This window comes from Theropithecus gelada, chromosome X, assembly GCF_003255815.1.
Source record: "Theropithecus gelada isolate Dixy chromosome X, Tgel_1.0, whole genome shotgun sequence".
Lineage (NCBI taxonomy): Eukaryota > Metazoa > Chordata > Mammalia > Primates > Cercopithecidae > Theropithecus > Theropithecus gelada.
Window position 1 is genome coordinate 76,239,274 of NC_037689.1, and position 14,807 is coordinate 76,254,080.

The window sequence follows — 14,807 nt, forward strand, 5'->3', positions numbered from 1 at the left end:
CTCCTGACAGGTGATCCGCCCACCTTGGCCTCCCAAAGTGCTGGGATTACAGGTGTGAGCCACTGCACCTGGCCTGGGTTATTTTTTGCTAAAGTTACCCTGTTTTGCTAGCAAATATTAAGTGTTATTCATTCTTTCTATTTTTTGTATCCATTAACATTCCCCCCTCCCCGATCCAGCAACTACCCTTCCCAGTTGTGAAGGATACATTCTTTTACTCTCTATCTCCATTACATCGATTATTTCAATTTAGCTCCCACAAGTAAGTGAGAACATGCAATATTCGTTTTTCTGTGCCTGACCTATTTTACTTAACGTAATGACTTCCAGTTCCATCCATGTTGTTGCAAATGACAGGATCTCATTCTCCTTTATGGATGAAAAGTCCTCCATTGTGTGTATGTATCACATTTTATTTATCCATTCATCTATTGATGAACATTTAGGTTGCTCCCAAATCTTGGCCATTGTAAACAGTGATGCAATAAACATGGGAATGCAGATATAGCTTTGATATACTGATTTCCTTTCTTTTGGGTTTATACCCAGCAATGGGACTGCTGGATCATATGGTAGCTCTACATTTAGTTTTTTGAGGAACCTCCCAACTATTCCCCACAGTGATTTTACTAATTTACATTCCCACCAACCGTATTTGATGGTTCCCTTTTCTTCACATCCTCTCCAGTATTTGTTATTGCCTATCTTTTGGATAAATGCCATCATAACTGGGGTGAGATGGTATCTCATCGTAGTTTTGATTTGCTTTTCTCTGATGATCAGTGATGTTGAGCACCTTTTCCTATATCTGTTTGCCATTTGCATGTCTTCTTTTGAGAAATGTCAATTCAAATCTTTTGCCCATTTTTAATTGGATTATTAGAATTTTTCCTATAGAGTTGGTTGAGCTCCTTATATATTCTGGTTATTAATCTCTTGTCAGATAGGCAGTTTGCAAACATTTTCTCCCATTCTGTGTTGTCTCTTCACTTTGTTGATTGTTTCCTTTATTGTGCAGAAGCTTTTTAACTTGATGTGATCCCACTTGTCCATTTTTGCTTTGGATGCTTGTGCTTGTAGAGTATCTATCAAGAAGTCTTAGCCCAGTCCAATGCCTGGAGAGTTCCCCCAATGTTTTCTTGTAGTAGTTTCATAGTTTGAGGTCTTAGATTTAAGACCTTTAGTCCATTTTGATATAATTTTTGTATATGGCAAGAGAGTGGTGTCTAGTTTCATTCTTTTGCATATGGATATCCAGCTTTCCCAGCATCATTTATTGAAGAGATTGTCCTTTCCCTAATGTATGTTTTTGGCACCTGTGTCAAAAATGAGGTCATGGTAGATGTAACAATTTATCTCTGGGTTCTGTATTCTCTTCCACTCATCTATATGTCTGTTTTTATGCCAGTACCATACCATTTTGGTTACTATTGCTCTGTAGTACAATTTGAAGTCAGGCAATGTGATTCCTCCAGTTTTGTTCTTTTTGCTTAGGATAGCTTTGTCTATTCTGGATCTTTTGTGGTTCTCTATAAATTTTAGGATAGGTTTTTCTATTTCTGTGAATAATGTCATTGATATTTTGATAGGGATTGCATTGAATCTGTAGATTGCTTTGTGTAGTATGGACATTTTTAAAATAGTGATTCTTACAATCCATGAAAATGGAATATCTTTCCATTTTTTGGTGTTCTCTTCCATTTCTTTCATCAGTGTTTTATAGTTTTCATTGTAGAAATCTCCTACTTTTTTGGATAAGTTAATTCCTAGGTATTTTATTTTATTTGTAGCTATTATAAGTGAGATTACTTTGTTGATTTTTTTTCAGATTGTTTGCTGTTGGCATACAGAAATGCTACTGATTTTTCTATATTAATTTTGTATCCTGCAACTTTACTGTATTTATTAGTTCTAATAGTTTTTTGATGGAGTCTTTAGGTTTTTCCAAATATAAGATTAGATCATCTGTAAACAAGGATAACTTGACTTTTTCCTTTCCAATTTGGATGCTCTTTATTTCTTTCTCTTGTCTGATTTCCCTAGCTAGCATTTCCAGTACTATGTTGAATGACAGTGGTGGAAACGGGCAACCCTGTCATGTTCCCAGTCTTAGAGGAAAGGCTTTCAGTGTTTCCCCATTCAGTATGATACTTGCTGTGAGTCTGTTGTTTATGGCTTTTATTGTGTTGAACTCCCTTGAGCATTTTTTGTAGAGCAGGTTTGGTGTTGATGAAATCCCTCAGCTTTTGTTTGTCTGGGAAAGTGTTTATCGTTCATGTTCGAAGGATATTTTCACCAGATATATTTAGCTTGGTGCAAAAGTAATTGAGGTTTTTGCCATTAAAAGTAATTGCAAAAACTGGAATTACTTTTGCACCAACCTAATACTATTCTAGGATAATTTTTTTTTTCCTTCAGCACTTTAAATATGTCATGCCACTCTCTCCTGGCCTATAAATTTTCCACCAAAAAGTCTGTTGCCAGATGCATTGGAGTTTCATTGCATGTTATTTGTTTCTTGTCTCTTGCTGCTTTTAGGATTCTTTCTTTATCCTTGATCTTTAGGGCTTTGATTATTATATATCTTCAGGTGGTCTTTTTTGGGTTCAGTCTGCTTCATGTTCTATAACCTTCCAGTACTTAAATACTGATATCTTTCTCTAGGTTTGAGAAGTTCTCTATTATTATCCCTTTGCATAAACTCTCTACCTTATCTCTCTCTCTCTCTCCCTCCTCTTTAAGGCCAATAACTCTTAGATTTGCCCTTTTGAGGCTATTTTCTAGATCTTGTAGGCATGCTTTACTGTTTTTTTTTTTTTTTTTTAGACAGAGTCTCACTCTGTTGCCCAGACTGGAGTGCAGTGGCCTGATCTCGGCTCACTGCAACCTCTGGTGTTCAAGTGATTCTCATGTCTTGGCCTCCCAAGTAGCTGGGATTACAGGCGTGTGCCACCACGTCCAGCTAATTTTTGTATTTTTTGGTAGAGACTGGGTTTTGCCATGTTGGCCGGGCTGGTCTCGAACTCATGACCTCAGATGATCCACCCACCTTGGCCTCCCAAAGTGCTGGGATTATAGGCATGAGCCACCACACCTGTCCCATTCTTTTTTATTCTTTTTTTCATTTGCCTCCTCTGATTGTATTTGTTTTCTTGTATTTTTATTTTATTTTATTTTATTTTATTTTATTTTATTTTATTTGAGACAGAGTTTCATTCTTGTTGCCCAGGCTGGAGTACAATGGCGCAGTCTCGGCTCACTGCAACCTCTGCCTCCTGGGTTTAAGCGATTCTCCTGCCTCAGCCTCCCGAGTAGCTGGGATTACAGGCGTGCACCATCACGCTCAGCTAATTTTTATATTTTTAATAGAGACGAGGTTTCACCATGTTGGTCAGGCTGGTCTCGAACTCCTGACCTTAGGTGATCCACCTGCCTCAGCCTCCTGAAGTGCTCGGATTATAGGTGCGTGAGCCACTGTGCCCGGCCCCTCCTCTGACTGTATTTTCACATAGCTTGTCTTCAGTCTCACTAATACCTTCTTCTGCTTGATCAATTCTGCTATTAAGAGACTGATACGTAAGTCAATATGTCAATTGCATTTTTCAACTCCAGAATTTCTGCTTGATTCTTTTTATTTCAATCTTTTTGTTAAATTTATCTGATAATATTATGTGTAAGTACTGTGTGCTAACTGATTGCACCACCGGAGCTCCTATCTGACAGTATTCTGAATTTCTTCTATTTTATCTTGAATGTTGTTGGGTTTCCTCAAAACAGACAAAACCTCAAAATTTTGAATTCTCTGTCTGAAATGTCACATATCTCTGTCTCTCCAGGATTGGTCCCTGGTGACTTATTTAGTTCATTTGCTGAGGTCATGCTTTTCTGGATGGTCTCAATGCTTGCAGATGTTCTGGGGTGTCCGAGCATTGAAGAATTAGGTATTTATTGTAGTCTTTGGTGTCTGGACTTGTGTGTACCACTCCATCTTGGGAAGGCTTTTCAGGCATTCGAAGGAACTTGGGCGTTGTGATCTAAGTGGTTTTTTGTTTGTTTGTTTGTTTTTTTAATCACTGCAGCCATATTTGCATTAGGATGCACTCCAAGCCCAGTAATCCTGTGACTCTTGCAGACTCATAGAGGTACCACATTGGTATCCTTGGATAAGAACAAGAAGAAGGCCAGGCAAGGTGGCTCACACCTGTAATTCCAGCACTTTGGGAACCCAAGGCGGGTGGATCACGAGGTCAAGAGATCAAGACCATCTTGGCCAACATGGTGAAACCCCATCTCTACTAAAAATACAAAAATTAGCTGGGTTTGGTGGTGTGCGCTTGTGGTCCCAGCTACTTGGGAGGCTGAGACAGGAGAATCGCTTGAATCTAGGGGCAGAGGTTTCAGTGAGCTGAGATGCACTCTAGCCTGGCAACAGAGCGAGACTCCATCTCAAAAAAGAACCACAAGAATTCCCTGAATTACCAGGCAGAGATTCTTGTTCTCTTCCCTTACTTTCTTCTAAACAAATGGGGACTCTCTCTGTCTCTCTCAGCTGAGCTGCCTGGAGCTGGGGGGATGTGTGTCACAAGCACTCCTGTGACCCCCACTGGGACTGTGCTGGGTCAGACCTAAAGCCAGAACAGCACTGGGTCTCACCCAAAACCCACTATAACCACTACCCAGCTACTGCCTATGTTCGCTCAAGGACCTAGGGCTCTATAATCAGCAGGTGGTAATGTGCTCTTCCCTCCAGGGCAGCAAGTTCTCCCTAGTCCTAGACAGGTCTAGAGGTGCCATTCGGGAGACAGAGCCGTGAGTTGGAAGCCTTAGGTATCTACCTAGTGCTCTATTCTACTGTGGCTGAACTGGCACACAAGCAACAAAACAAAGCCCTTCCCACTTTTTCCTCCCCCTTCCACAAGCAGAGGACTCTCTCCCCATGGCCACCGCCACCACAGACCAGTGGGGAACACTGCCAGGCTATCACCAATGTTTAGTTAAGGCACAAGGACTCTTCAGTCAGCTTATGGTGAATGCTGCCAGGCCCAGGACTCACCCTTCAAGAAAGTGGGCTCCCCTCTGTTCCAGGGCAGGTCCAGAAATGTCATCCAGGAACCAAGACCTACAATCAGGGACCCCAAGCACCCACTTATTGCTCTACTCCATTGTGACTGAGCTGGTCCTAAGCTGCAAGACAAAGTCCCATTGACTCTTTCCTCTACTTTTCTCAAGCAGGAGTCTCTCCCCATAGCCACAACAGCTGGAGATGTGCTTAGGTCATACCTGAGACCAGCACATCTCAGAGTCTCACCTAAGGTTCATAGAATGTATTACTTGGCTACCACTGCTGATTATCCAGGGCCCAGGGTCTCTTTAGTCAGCAGGTGATGAATCCTTCCAGAACTGGGTCCTTCCGTTCAAGTCGGGGGATTTGATTCTGGCCTAGGGTATGTCTAGAAATGTCATCTGGGAACTAGGGTCTGAAATTTGGACCTCAGGACTCTGTGCAGTGGCCTATCCTACTGTGGCTGAGCTGCTATCCAAGTTACAAGACAAAATTCTCTTTACTCTTCCCTCTCCTCCCCTCAAGTGGAAGGAATGAGTCTCTTTTGGAACTGTGAGCTTCACTACCTAGAGTTGGGAGGGGGTAGCATATGTACTCCCTTGGTTGCACTGGCTGGTGTGCCCATGTGCCCCCTAAGTCCACTGGCTCTGAGCTCAGAACAGCACTAGGACTTGCCCAGAAGTTGCATTCCTTGTGGCCTAGACTGCCTTTCAAGTTTTTTTAGGGCCTCTATTAGTCCATTTTCACACTGTTGATAAAGACATACCTGAGACTAGATAATTTGTAAAGAAAAATAGGTTTAATGGACTCACAGTTCCACGTGTCTGGGGAGGCCTCATGATCATGACAGAAGGCAAAAGGCATGTCTTACATGGTGGCAGGCAAAGAGAGAATGAGAATCAAGTGAAAGGGGTTTCCCCTTATAAAACCATCAGCTCTTGTGAGACTTATTCTCTACCACTAACACAGTATGGGGGAAACTGCCCCCATGATTCAATTATCTCCCACTAGGTCCCTCCCACAACATGTGGGAATTATGGGAGCTACAATTCAAGATGAGATTTGGGTGGGGACACAGCCAAACCATATCATTCCACCCCTAGCCCCTCTCCAATCTCATGTCCTCATATTTCAAAACCAATCTTGCCTTCCCAACAGTTCCCAAAGTCTTAACTCATTTCAGCATTAACTCAAAAGTCCACAGTCCAAAGTCTTATCTGAGACAAGGCAAGTCCCTTCCACCTATGAGCCTGTAAAATAAAAAGTAAGTCATTACTTCCTAGATACAATGGGGCTACAGGCATTAGATAAATACACCCATTCCAAATGGGAGAAATTGGCCAAAATGAAGGGGCTGAAGGCCGTATGCAAGCCTAAAATCCAGTGGGGCCGTCAAATCCTAAAGCTCCAAAATTATCTCCTTTGACTCCATGTCTCATATTCTCATACCCAGGTCACACTGATGCAAGAGGTGGGTTCCTGTGGTCTTGAGCAGCTCTGCCCTTGTGGCTTTGGAGAGTATAGCCTCCCTCCCAGATGCTTTCACAGGCTGGTGTTTAGTGTCTGTGGCTTTTCCAGGCTCACAGTTCAAGCTGTTGGTGGATCTACCATTCTGGCATCTGAAGGATGGTGGCCCTCTTCTCACAGCTCCACTAGGCAGTGCCCCAGTGGGGACTCTCTATGGGGGCGCTGACCCCACATTTTCCTTCTGCACTGCCCTAGCAGAGGTTCTCCATGAGACCCTGACCCTGCAGCAAACATCTGCCTGGACATCTAGGCATTTCCACACATCCTCTGAAATCTAGGTGGAGGTTCTCAAACCACAGTTCTTGACTTCTGTGTACCCACAGGCTCAACACCATGTGGAAGCTGCTAAGGCTTGGGGCTTGCATGCTCTGAAGCCATGGCCTGAGCTGTACCTTGGCCTGTTTTAGCCATGGCTATAGCAGCTGGGATGCAGGGCACCAAGTCCCTAGGCTGCACACAGCAGGAGGGTCCTGGGCCCAGACCACAAAACCATTTTTTCCTCATAGGCCTCTGGGCCTGTGATGGGAGGGGCTGCCGCAAAGGTCTCTGACATGCCCTGGAGACATTTTTTCAATTGTCTTAGCAATTAACATTTGACTCCATGTTATGTATGTAAATTTCTGCAGCCAGCTTGAATTTCTCCTCAGAAAATGGGTTTTTATTTTCTATTGCATCATCAGGCTTCAAATTTTCTGAACTTTTATGCTGTTTCCCTTTTAAAATGAAATATTTTTAACCGCACCCAAGTCACCTCTTGAATGCTTTGCTGCTTAGAAATTTCTTCTGCTGGGGCCGGGCGCGGTGGCTCAAGCCTGTAATCCCAGCACTTTGGGAGGCCGAGACGAGCGGATCACGAGGTCAGGAGATCGAGACCATCCTGGCTAATGCAGTGAAACCCCGTCTCTACTAAAAAATACAAAAAACTAGCTGGGCACGGTGGCGGGTGCCTGTAGTCCCAGCTACTCGGGAGGCTGAGGCAGGAGAATGGCGTAAACCCGGGAGGCGGAGCTTGCAGTGAGCTGAGATCCGGCCACTGCACTCCAGCCTGGGCGACAGAGTGAGACTCCGTCTCAAAAAAAAAAAAATAAGAAATTTCTTCTGCTGGTTACCCTAAATCATCTCCCTCAAGTTCAAATTTCCAAATCTCTAGGGCAGGGGCAAAATGCCACCAGTCTCTTTGCTAAAACATAGCAAGAGCCACCTTTTCTCCAGTTCCCAACAAGTTCCTCATCTCCATCTGAGACCACCTCAACCTGGATTTCATTGTCCATATCATTATCAGCATTGTGGTAAAAACTATTCAATAAGTCTCTAGGAAGTTCCAAACTTTTCCATATTTTCATGTATTTTTCTGAGCCCTCCAAACTATTCCAGACTCTGCCTTTTACCCAGTTCCAAAGTCACTTCCACATTTTTGGGTATCTTTACAACAGTGCCCCTCTCTACAGGTACCAATGTAGTGTATTAGTCTGTTTCACACTGCTGATAAAGACATACCTGAGACTCTGTAATTTATAAAGAAAAAGAGGATTAATGGACTCACAGTTTCACATGGCTGGGGAGGCCTCACAATCATGGTGGAAGGCAAAGGCATGTCCTACATAGTGTCAGGCAAAGAGAAAATGAGAATCAAGCAAAAGGGGTTTCCTCTTATAAAATCATCAGATATTGTGAGACTTACTACCATGAGAACAGTGTTCATGGGGGAAACGGACCCCATGATTCAATGATCTCCCACTGGGTCTCTCCCACAACACGTGAGAATTACGGGAGCTATGATTCAGGTGAGATTTGAGTGGGAACACAGCTAAACCATATCAGTGCCTCAGAGCACTTTAGCTGTCTGTGGCAAGGCTTGCCAGAACTCAAGTTCCAACCACTGGGATGGACAATTTCCCAGTGGGTAGCAATGATCTAAATGATCCTTTTGTGAGTATCAGCTGAGTTCTGCCCAGTGTTACTTTTTGCTGTGACAGGCAGCACTGGGTTCAAATGCAAAGTCCCACAATCACTGAACTCTTTCTCCCCTCCCGCAACTGCACAAATTCACTCTCTGCACCACGTGACTGCTCTCTGAAGATAAGGAAGGAGTGGCACCAGCAATTCACGACTGTCTTTCCTACCCTCTTCAGTGTTTCTTTCACTGATATGAAGTTAAAATCAGGCACTGTGATTGCTCACTTGATTTTTGCTTTTTATGAAGGTGATTTTGTGTGTGTGTATAGATAGCTGTTTAATTTGCTGTTTATCTGGGGAAGATGAAAAGAGGCTTCTCTTCAGCCATCTTGCTCCGTCTCCCTGCTTACTGTTTTAAATGAACACATATGTAACTTCCAGAGCCTGTGTTTTTTTTTTTACCTTGACAATTAAATGAACATTATTTTAGAAGCAATAATTAAATCTACCTAATTATGAATATCCGAGTCTACAAATGTTGTATATTTTCATGATTAGAAATATATCCTCACTAAATTTTTTTCTGTCTTGTAACTTTTGTATCTGATGCCTATTTTTTATTCAGTTTCCCTGTACCTATATGCTATTCTTGGATTTTTAAGTGTCCTTTAAGAAAAAGCAATATAGTATTGAACTAACTTCATATTTATTGGTAGAATGACCAGAGTGCTTTAATTTAATGGGTTATCCATCATAGAGGAATCAAATGAAATTGTAGATATGAAAGTGCTTTGAACAGTAATAGGCCAGGTGCGGTGGCTCATGCCTGGATTCTCAGCACTATGGGAGGCTGAGGCAAGTGGATCACGAGGTCAGGAGTTCAAGACCAGCCTGGCCAAGATGGTGAAGCCCCGTCTCTACTAAAAATACAAAAGTTAGCCAGTCGCAGTGGCAGGCGCCTGTAATCCCAGCTACTCGGGAGGCTGAGGCAGGAGAATCGCTTGAACCCAGGGTGCAGAGGTTGCAGTGAGCCGAGATTGCGCCACTGCACTCCAGCCTGGGCTGGAGTGAGACTCCGTCTCAAAAAAAAAGAAAGAAAAAGAAAACAGTAATAAACTACACATATGTAAAGCTATATTATTGTTATTATTCTTTTGAGAAATATCATAAGAAAATTATGATGTGTGACTGGGCACAGCATCACTCTCACTGTCATTGAGGTGAACCAGACCACTGCTTTGACTCAGGTCAAGGGACAAAAGCCTGGTGCAGTTGTCAAGGTGCTTTATTCCACTTGTATCAGCAGCATTTTTTCAAAAAAACCAAAGCTTCTAATGTGGGTAAGTTTCTGAGGAGGTTACACACTGTGTTCAAGTTTAAGTGACCCCCTCTAAGCTTCCTGTTACTGAGATCCATTTCCCTTAGATTTTGCAGGTGTTTGGCTGGAAGCATCTCTAATTTTACCAATGTTCCACTCAGATTGAAACTCCTAAGTTGGGACGGAGTTTCCAGATACACATTCTGGATGAGTTGATAGCTATCCTGAGAAACATCCAGAGTAGTCAGATTAGGCAATGACAGAGTAGAGAAATTTAACTCCATTAGCTTGTTCCCCTGCAGGCTCAGATGGGTCAGAGAGAGTAATAACCTGGAGTTGTTGTTCAAGGAAATGATGCTGTTACTAGTAAGATCAAGGTATTCCAGGCATGGAAGATGCTGGACTGCTTCAAGAATATTGGAAAAGTTGGTAATAATGTTTCGAGATAGGCTTACATGTTTCAATTTGATAACAGGGACAAAAGCAGTATTGCAAATATGGGTAATTTCATTGTGGCTCTCAGGAGCAGGGTTTCCAAGTTGGACAGGCCCTCAAAGAAGTTGTTCACACTTTGAATCTTATTTTCTACTAAATTCAAAAGGGCCAGGTTTTCAAGTCCCCAAAATCCTCCCTCACCAATCTTCCAAATGGAATTCCACTCCAGTTGCAAGTCCACCAGAGCAAACAAATTAGCGAAGCTATGGGGAACAAGGATCTGAATTTGGTTCTGTGTCAGATTGAGGTGAGTAGCATATCCAGAGATGTCACTAACCGCATCTGTCAAGTTGGCAATCTTCTTCCGAATGCAGAACACATGATGTCCAATTGACACTGTGTGCATTTACTGAACTCATATGTCTCTGCCAAAGGCAGTAGAGAAAGCTCAATTAAAATGAGCCAGAGCTGTTGAAGAGGCAGGAGACTCTTTAAACCCATCTTGTTAGTCCCAGGCCTTAGAGTTACTCTAAGAAAAAAAACTCTTTGCATGTATGATGCTCATGTTTGAAGAAATGGCCTTTCCATTTTGACTTTGCCACAAAGAAAAGAGAAAGTTGTTTAGTTTACATTTCTGTCTCCTAACAAATATTTCATAACTTTTTCAAGGAAACTAAAGAGCTTTGCCTAAAGTTAACTTCCAAAATAAATTCATCTCCAAAGCACTCTATGTGTATTAGCAAGGACTACTATTCTTTCTCCTACAGCCAAAATTGTCACCACATGGACACAGAGAAGGCAATTGCATAGCTAATTTAATTTAGGAGAATTAACAAGTTTCCAAACCCTCCTCTCACCTCTGCACAGTAAAACAGCTCTCTCTTCACCACTGGAGAGGCCTGTGGAGTGGAGGGTCTATGAATCTCAGTCTAGTTAAAAGATAATCATCCATGATAGGAGCAAAAAAAAATCAAGGTTTACAGGCCACCTCTACCTTAATGTGAATAAATATAGGAGTCCTTGATTTAAAGCCACTCATTTCACCACAATTTGCATTTATATACATCAGACAACTATACCTATTATCAGTATATTACATTCACAGTAAACCTAAAAATATACAGCTACAATCAACTTAAATCTGTCAATCTACTTGCCAATGTGTGCTGCTCAAGGTTTCTCCAGCCTTGCCTCCTGGGTTCAACCTATTCCCACAGTCACTTGTGGTGATGTAGTGAAAAGAATCTCCAGCTCAGACAGACCTGAGCTCCAATTCAGTGTCCTTTCACAAATTATTTAAACTCTCGGAACCTGTTTCCTTATCCATATAATGGGATAATAATAATACCTACTCCCTTATAACATTGTGATGATTCAAAAAAGACAACTTAAAGTGCCCAGCTTGTGCCTAGTACACTGTGAAGCTCACTAAAAGGTTCTTCTCTTTTTTTCTCTTAACTGTAGGCCAACACCAGTACACCGTCTTTGTGTGGATCTTCTAGCGCTTGTATTAAGAGCACTGGTGGCCACAGAGGAAAGAGAGAAACAGTAGAGTTGACTGGGCTTCTTTCCTTTGTATATATTTTCATATGCACACAAAGATATATAATATACTTGCTAGCACTGTTTGTAATTCTTGGAATCACAGGACAAATATCCACTACAGAAACTGGCAATATATATGTATATGTTGTAAAATAAAAATCTGAGGCACGATAAAATGTTAAAGAGTTTATTTGAGCAGGAAGCAATTCATGAGTTGAGGAACATTAAACTGAAAAAGGTTTGGTGTTCTGATGACAAAATGTATTGGGAAAATGCAGCAGCAAAATAAATAAATTATTTGATTTGTTTGCAATTACAGAATTGCCTTTTTTAAGATACCTTGTTGGAAAGTTCCTAGTCACATAATAATATGTTAGTTGGCTGCTTATGATTGGCTGATGTTAAGTTTTATTTTAGTCTAACATAAGCATTCATCAGCAATGACCCAACTTAAGTTTCACTTGTGTTTGCAATTTAAGCAAGACTTAGGTCACATATGAGGCTTAACTGGTTTTGTCTTCTCAAGGATTTTTCGGGCCTGGTCTCCATTTTAATTTGCTTTAACAAAGTACACCCTAAGAAATGCGAATTTCTGGGATAGGTACATTTATAATCAGGGCAGTATTACACTGAATACAGTCACAAAACATGACCTTGAAAATCTTTTATAAGTAATGTAAGCCACTTCCTGAAGTCTGTAATATTAAGACTCTCAAGTGTAGTGCACCAGATGGCCCATCTGCTTACAACATCGGTAACTTGGTATTATCCACTTTAATACTTTTTGTGATACTGGTGGTATTAAAGTGATATCTCATTATCTTTTATGGACAATCACTTCTTATAAATAGTGACAATCACTATTTATCTCATTTCTTTTCTTCTCCTTCCCCTTTTTCTTTTTGATCCTCCTCTTCTGACATATAACTAGAGAATGTGTTATGAGTTTCCAAACAGCTGGACTGTCAGCCTGCTTTTTTTCACAGATGTTTCTCCTTTGCCTTCCCTTCCCCTCTTTCCCTCCCTTTTCCTTCCTTCATTCTTTCCTTGAAGCAGTAAGCACCATTTTGGAAGCTTGAGAGAAACTAAAATGAGAGAGAGAGGGAGAGAGAGAGAGAGAACAAACACATAGAAAAGAAAAGAGAAGGAAACATGACATGATGACATGAAGCTGGTGATCCAAGAAAGTGGAGATGGAGGGAGGGTTAACCATTTTGCCTATGCTGAACCAAGGGAAGAATGGGAAGCAGGAAGAGGAGGAAGGGAAAGGGGAGATATCAGAAGAAACATTGCAGGCAGAGGGATGGGGGGACACGGAGACAATTTAATACAACTTGAGACAAGACAGTTTGGCTGGTGAGGTCCTGATGTGATATCTGAATGTTTGTGATTTTAAGAATCTTTACATATATTTGATAGCCACTTGGACTTTTCTTTCAGTGACCTGTTTATTTATTTATTTATTTATTTATTGAGACGGAATCTCACTCTGTTGCCCAGGCTGGAGTACAGTGGTGCCATCTTGGCTCACTACAACTTCCATCTCCTGGGTTCAAGCAATTCTCCTGCCTCAGCCTCCCAAGTAGCTAAGATTACAGGTGTGCACCGCCATGCCTGGCTAATTTTTGAGTCTTTAGTAGAGACAGGGTTTCATTATGTTGGCAAGGCTGGTCTCGAACTCCTGACCTCAAGTGATCCACCTGCCTCATTCTCCCAAAGTGCTAGGATTAAAGGCATGAGCCACAACACCCACTCTGCTTATTTGTATCTTTTCTTTATTTTTCTATTGGATTTTGGGGTTTTAAAAAAATGATTTGTAGGCATTCATGCACATTCTGATATTGATCCCTTGTTGGTTTTAATGTTTTAAATATCTTCTGTCATCTGTCATTTAATATTGTCAATGATGTCCTTTGTTGACCAGAAAATTTTAATCATGGTAAGGTAAAAAGCGATCATTTTTTTGGTTTTAAGGTTTTTTCTTTTGAACTCCTGTTTAAAATATTTTGCCTCCTTAGATTACATGGATACTGTACACTTGGCTTTGCTTTTCCCACTTATGTCTAATTTTCCTAAATTCAATTTTTCCATATAGTAGTATAAGGTAAGGATCCAGCTGTATTTTCCCATTAGTGAATTAGCTCACTACAAACTAAAATAATCTATTGCTGTTCCAATGCTTTGAGGCATATCTTTATGATATATCAAATTATCATATATACTTGAATGTATTTTTTTAATTTGGGGGGGCACATAAATGTATATTTGTATGGGATACATGAACTATTTTGATACAGGCATATAATGTATAATAATTACATTAGGGTAAATGGGGTATATCCATCATCTCAAGCATTTATTCTTTGTGTTACAAACAATCCAATTATACACTTTTAGTTATTTTTAAATGTATGATTGGCCGGGCACAGTGGTTCACACCTGTAATCCCAGCACTTTGGGAGGCCGAGGCAGGCGGATCACCTGAGGTTAGGAGTTCAAGACCAGCCTGGCCAACATGGTGAAACCCTGCCTCTACAAAAATACAAAAATTAGCAGGGTTTGATGGTGGGCGCCTGTAATCCCAGCTACTTGGGAGGCTGAGGCAGGAGAATCTTTTGAACCCAGGAGGCGGATGTTGCAGTGAGCCGAGACAAAGCCATTGCACTCCAGCCTGGGCGACAGAGCGAGACTCTGTCTCAAAAAAAAAAAAAAAAAAGTATGATTAAGTTATTATTGACTATAGTCACCTTGTTCTGCTATGAAATAGTAGGTCTTATTTATTGTATTTTTTTGTACCTATTAACCATCCCTACCTCCCCATCACCTCCCCACCACATTTCCCAGCCTCTAGTAACCACCATTCTACTCTCTATCTCTATGGGTTCAATAGTTTTTATTTTTAGATCCCACAGATAAGTGAGAACATGTAATGTTTGTGTTTCTGTGCCTGGCTTATTTCACTTAATATAATGACCACCAATTCCATCCATGTTGTTACAAATGACAGGATCTCATTCTTTTTTA

The 14,807-nt window shown here is 41.3% G+C and overlaps 1 protein-coding gene across 1 annotated transcript; it reads right to left on the reverse strand.

Annotated features, from left to right (window-relative positions):
- Nucleotides 1-9,660: 9,660 nt before the first annotated feature.
- LOC112615177 (toll-like receptor 13) lies at nt 9,661-10,739 on the reverse strand. The gene is given in 4 exon segments (XM_025371842.1): nt 9,661-9,798; nt 9,800-10,321; nt 10,324-10,625; nt 10,628-10,739. Coding segments are annotated over 4 exon segments (1,074 nt in total).
- Between the last annotated feature and the right edge of the window lie 4,068 nt (nt 10,740-14,807).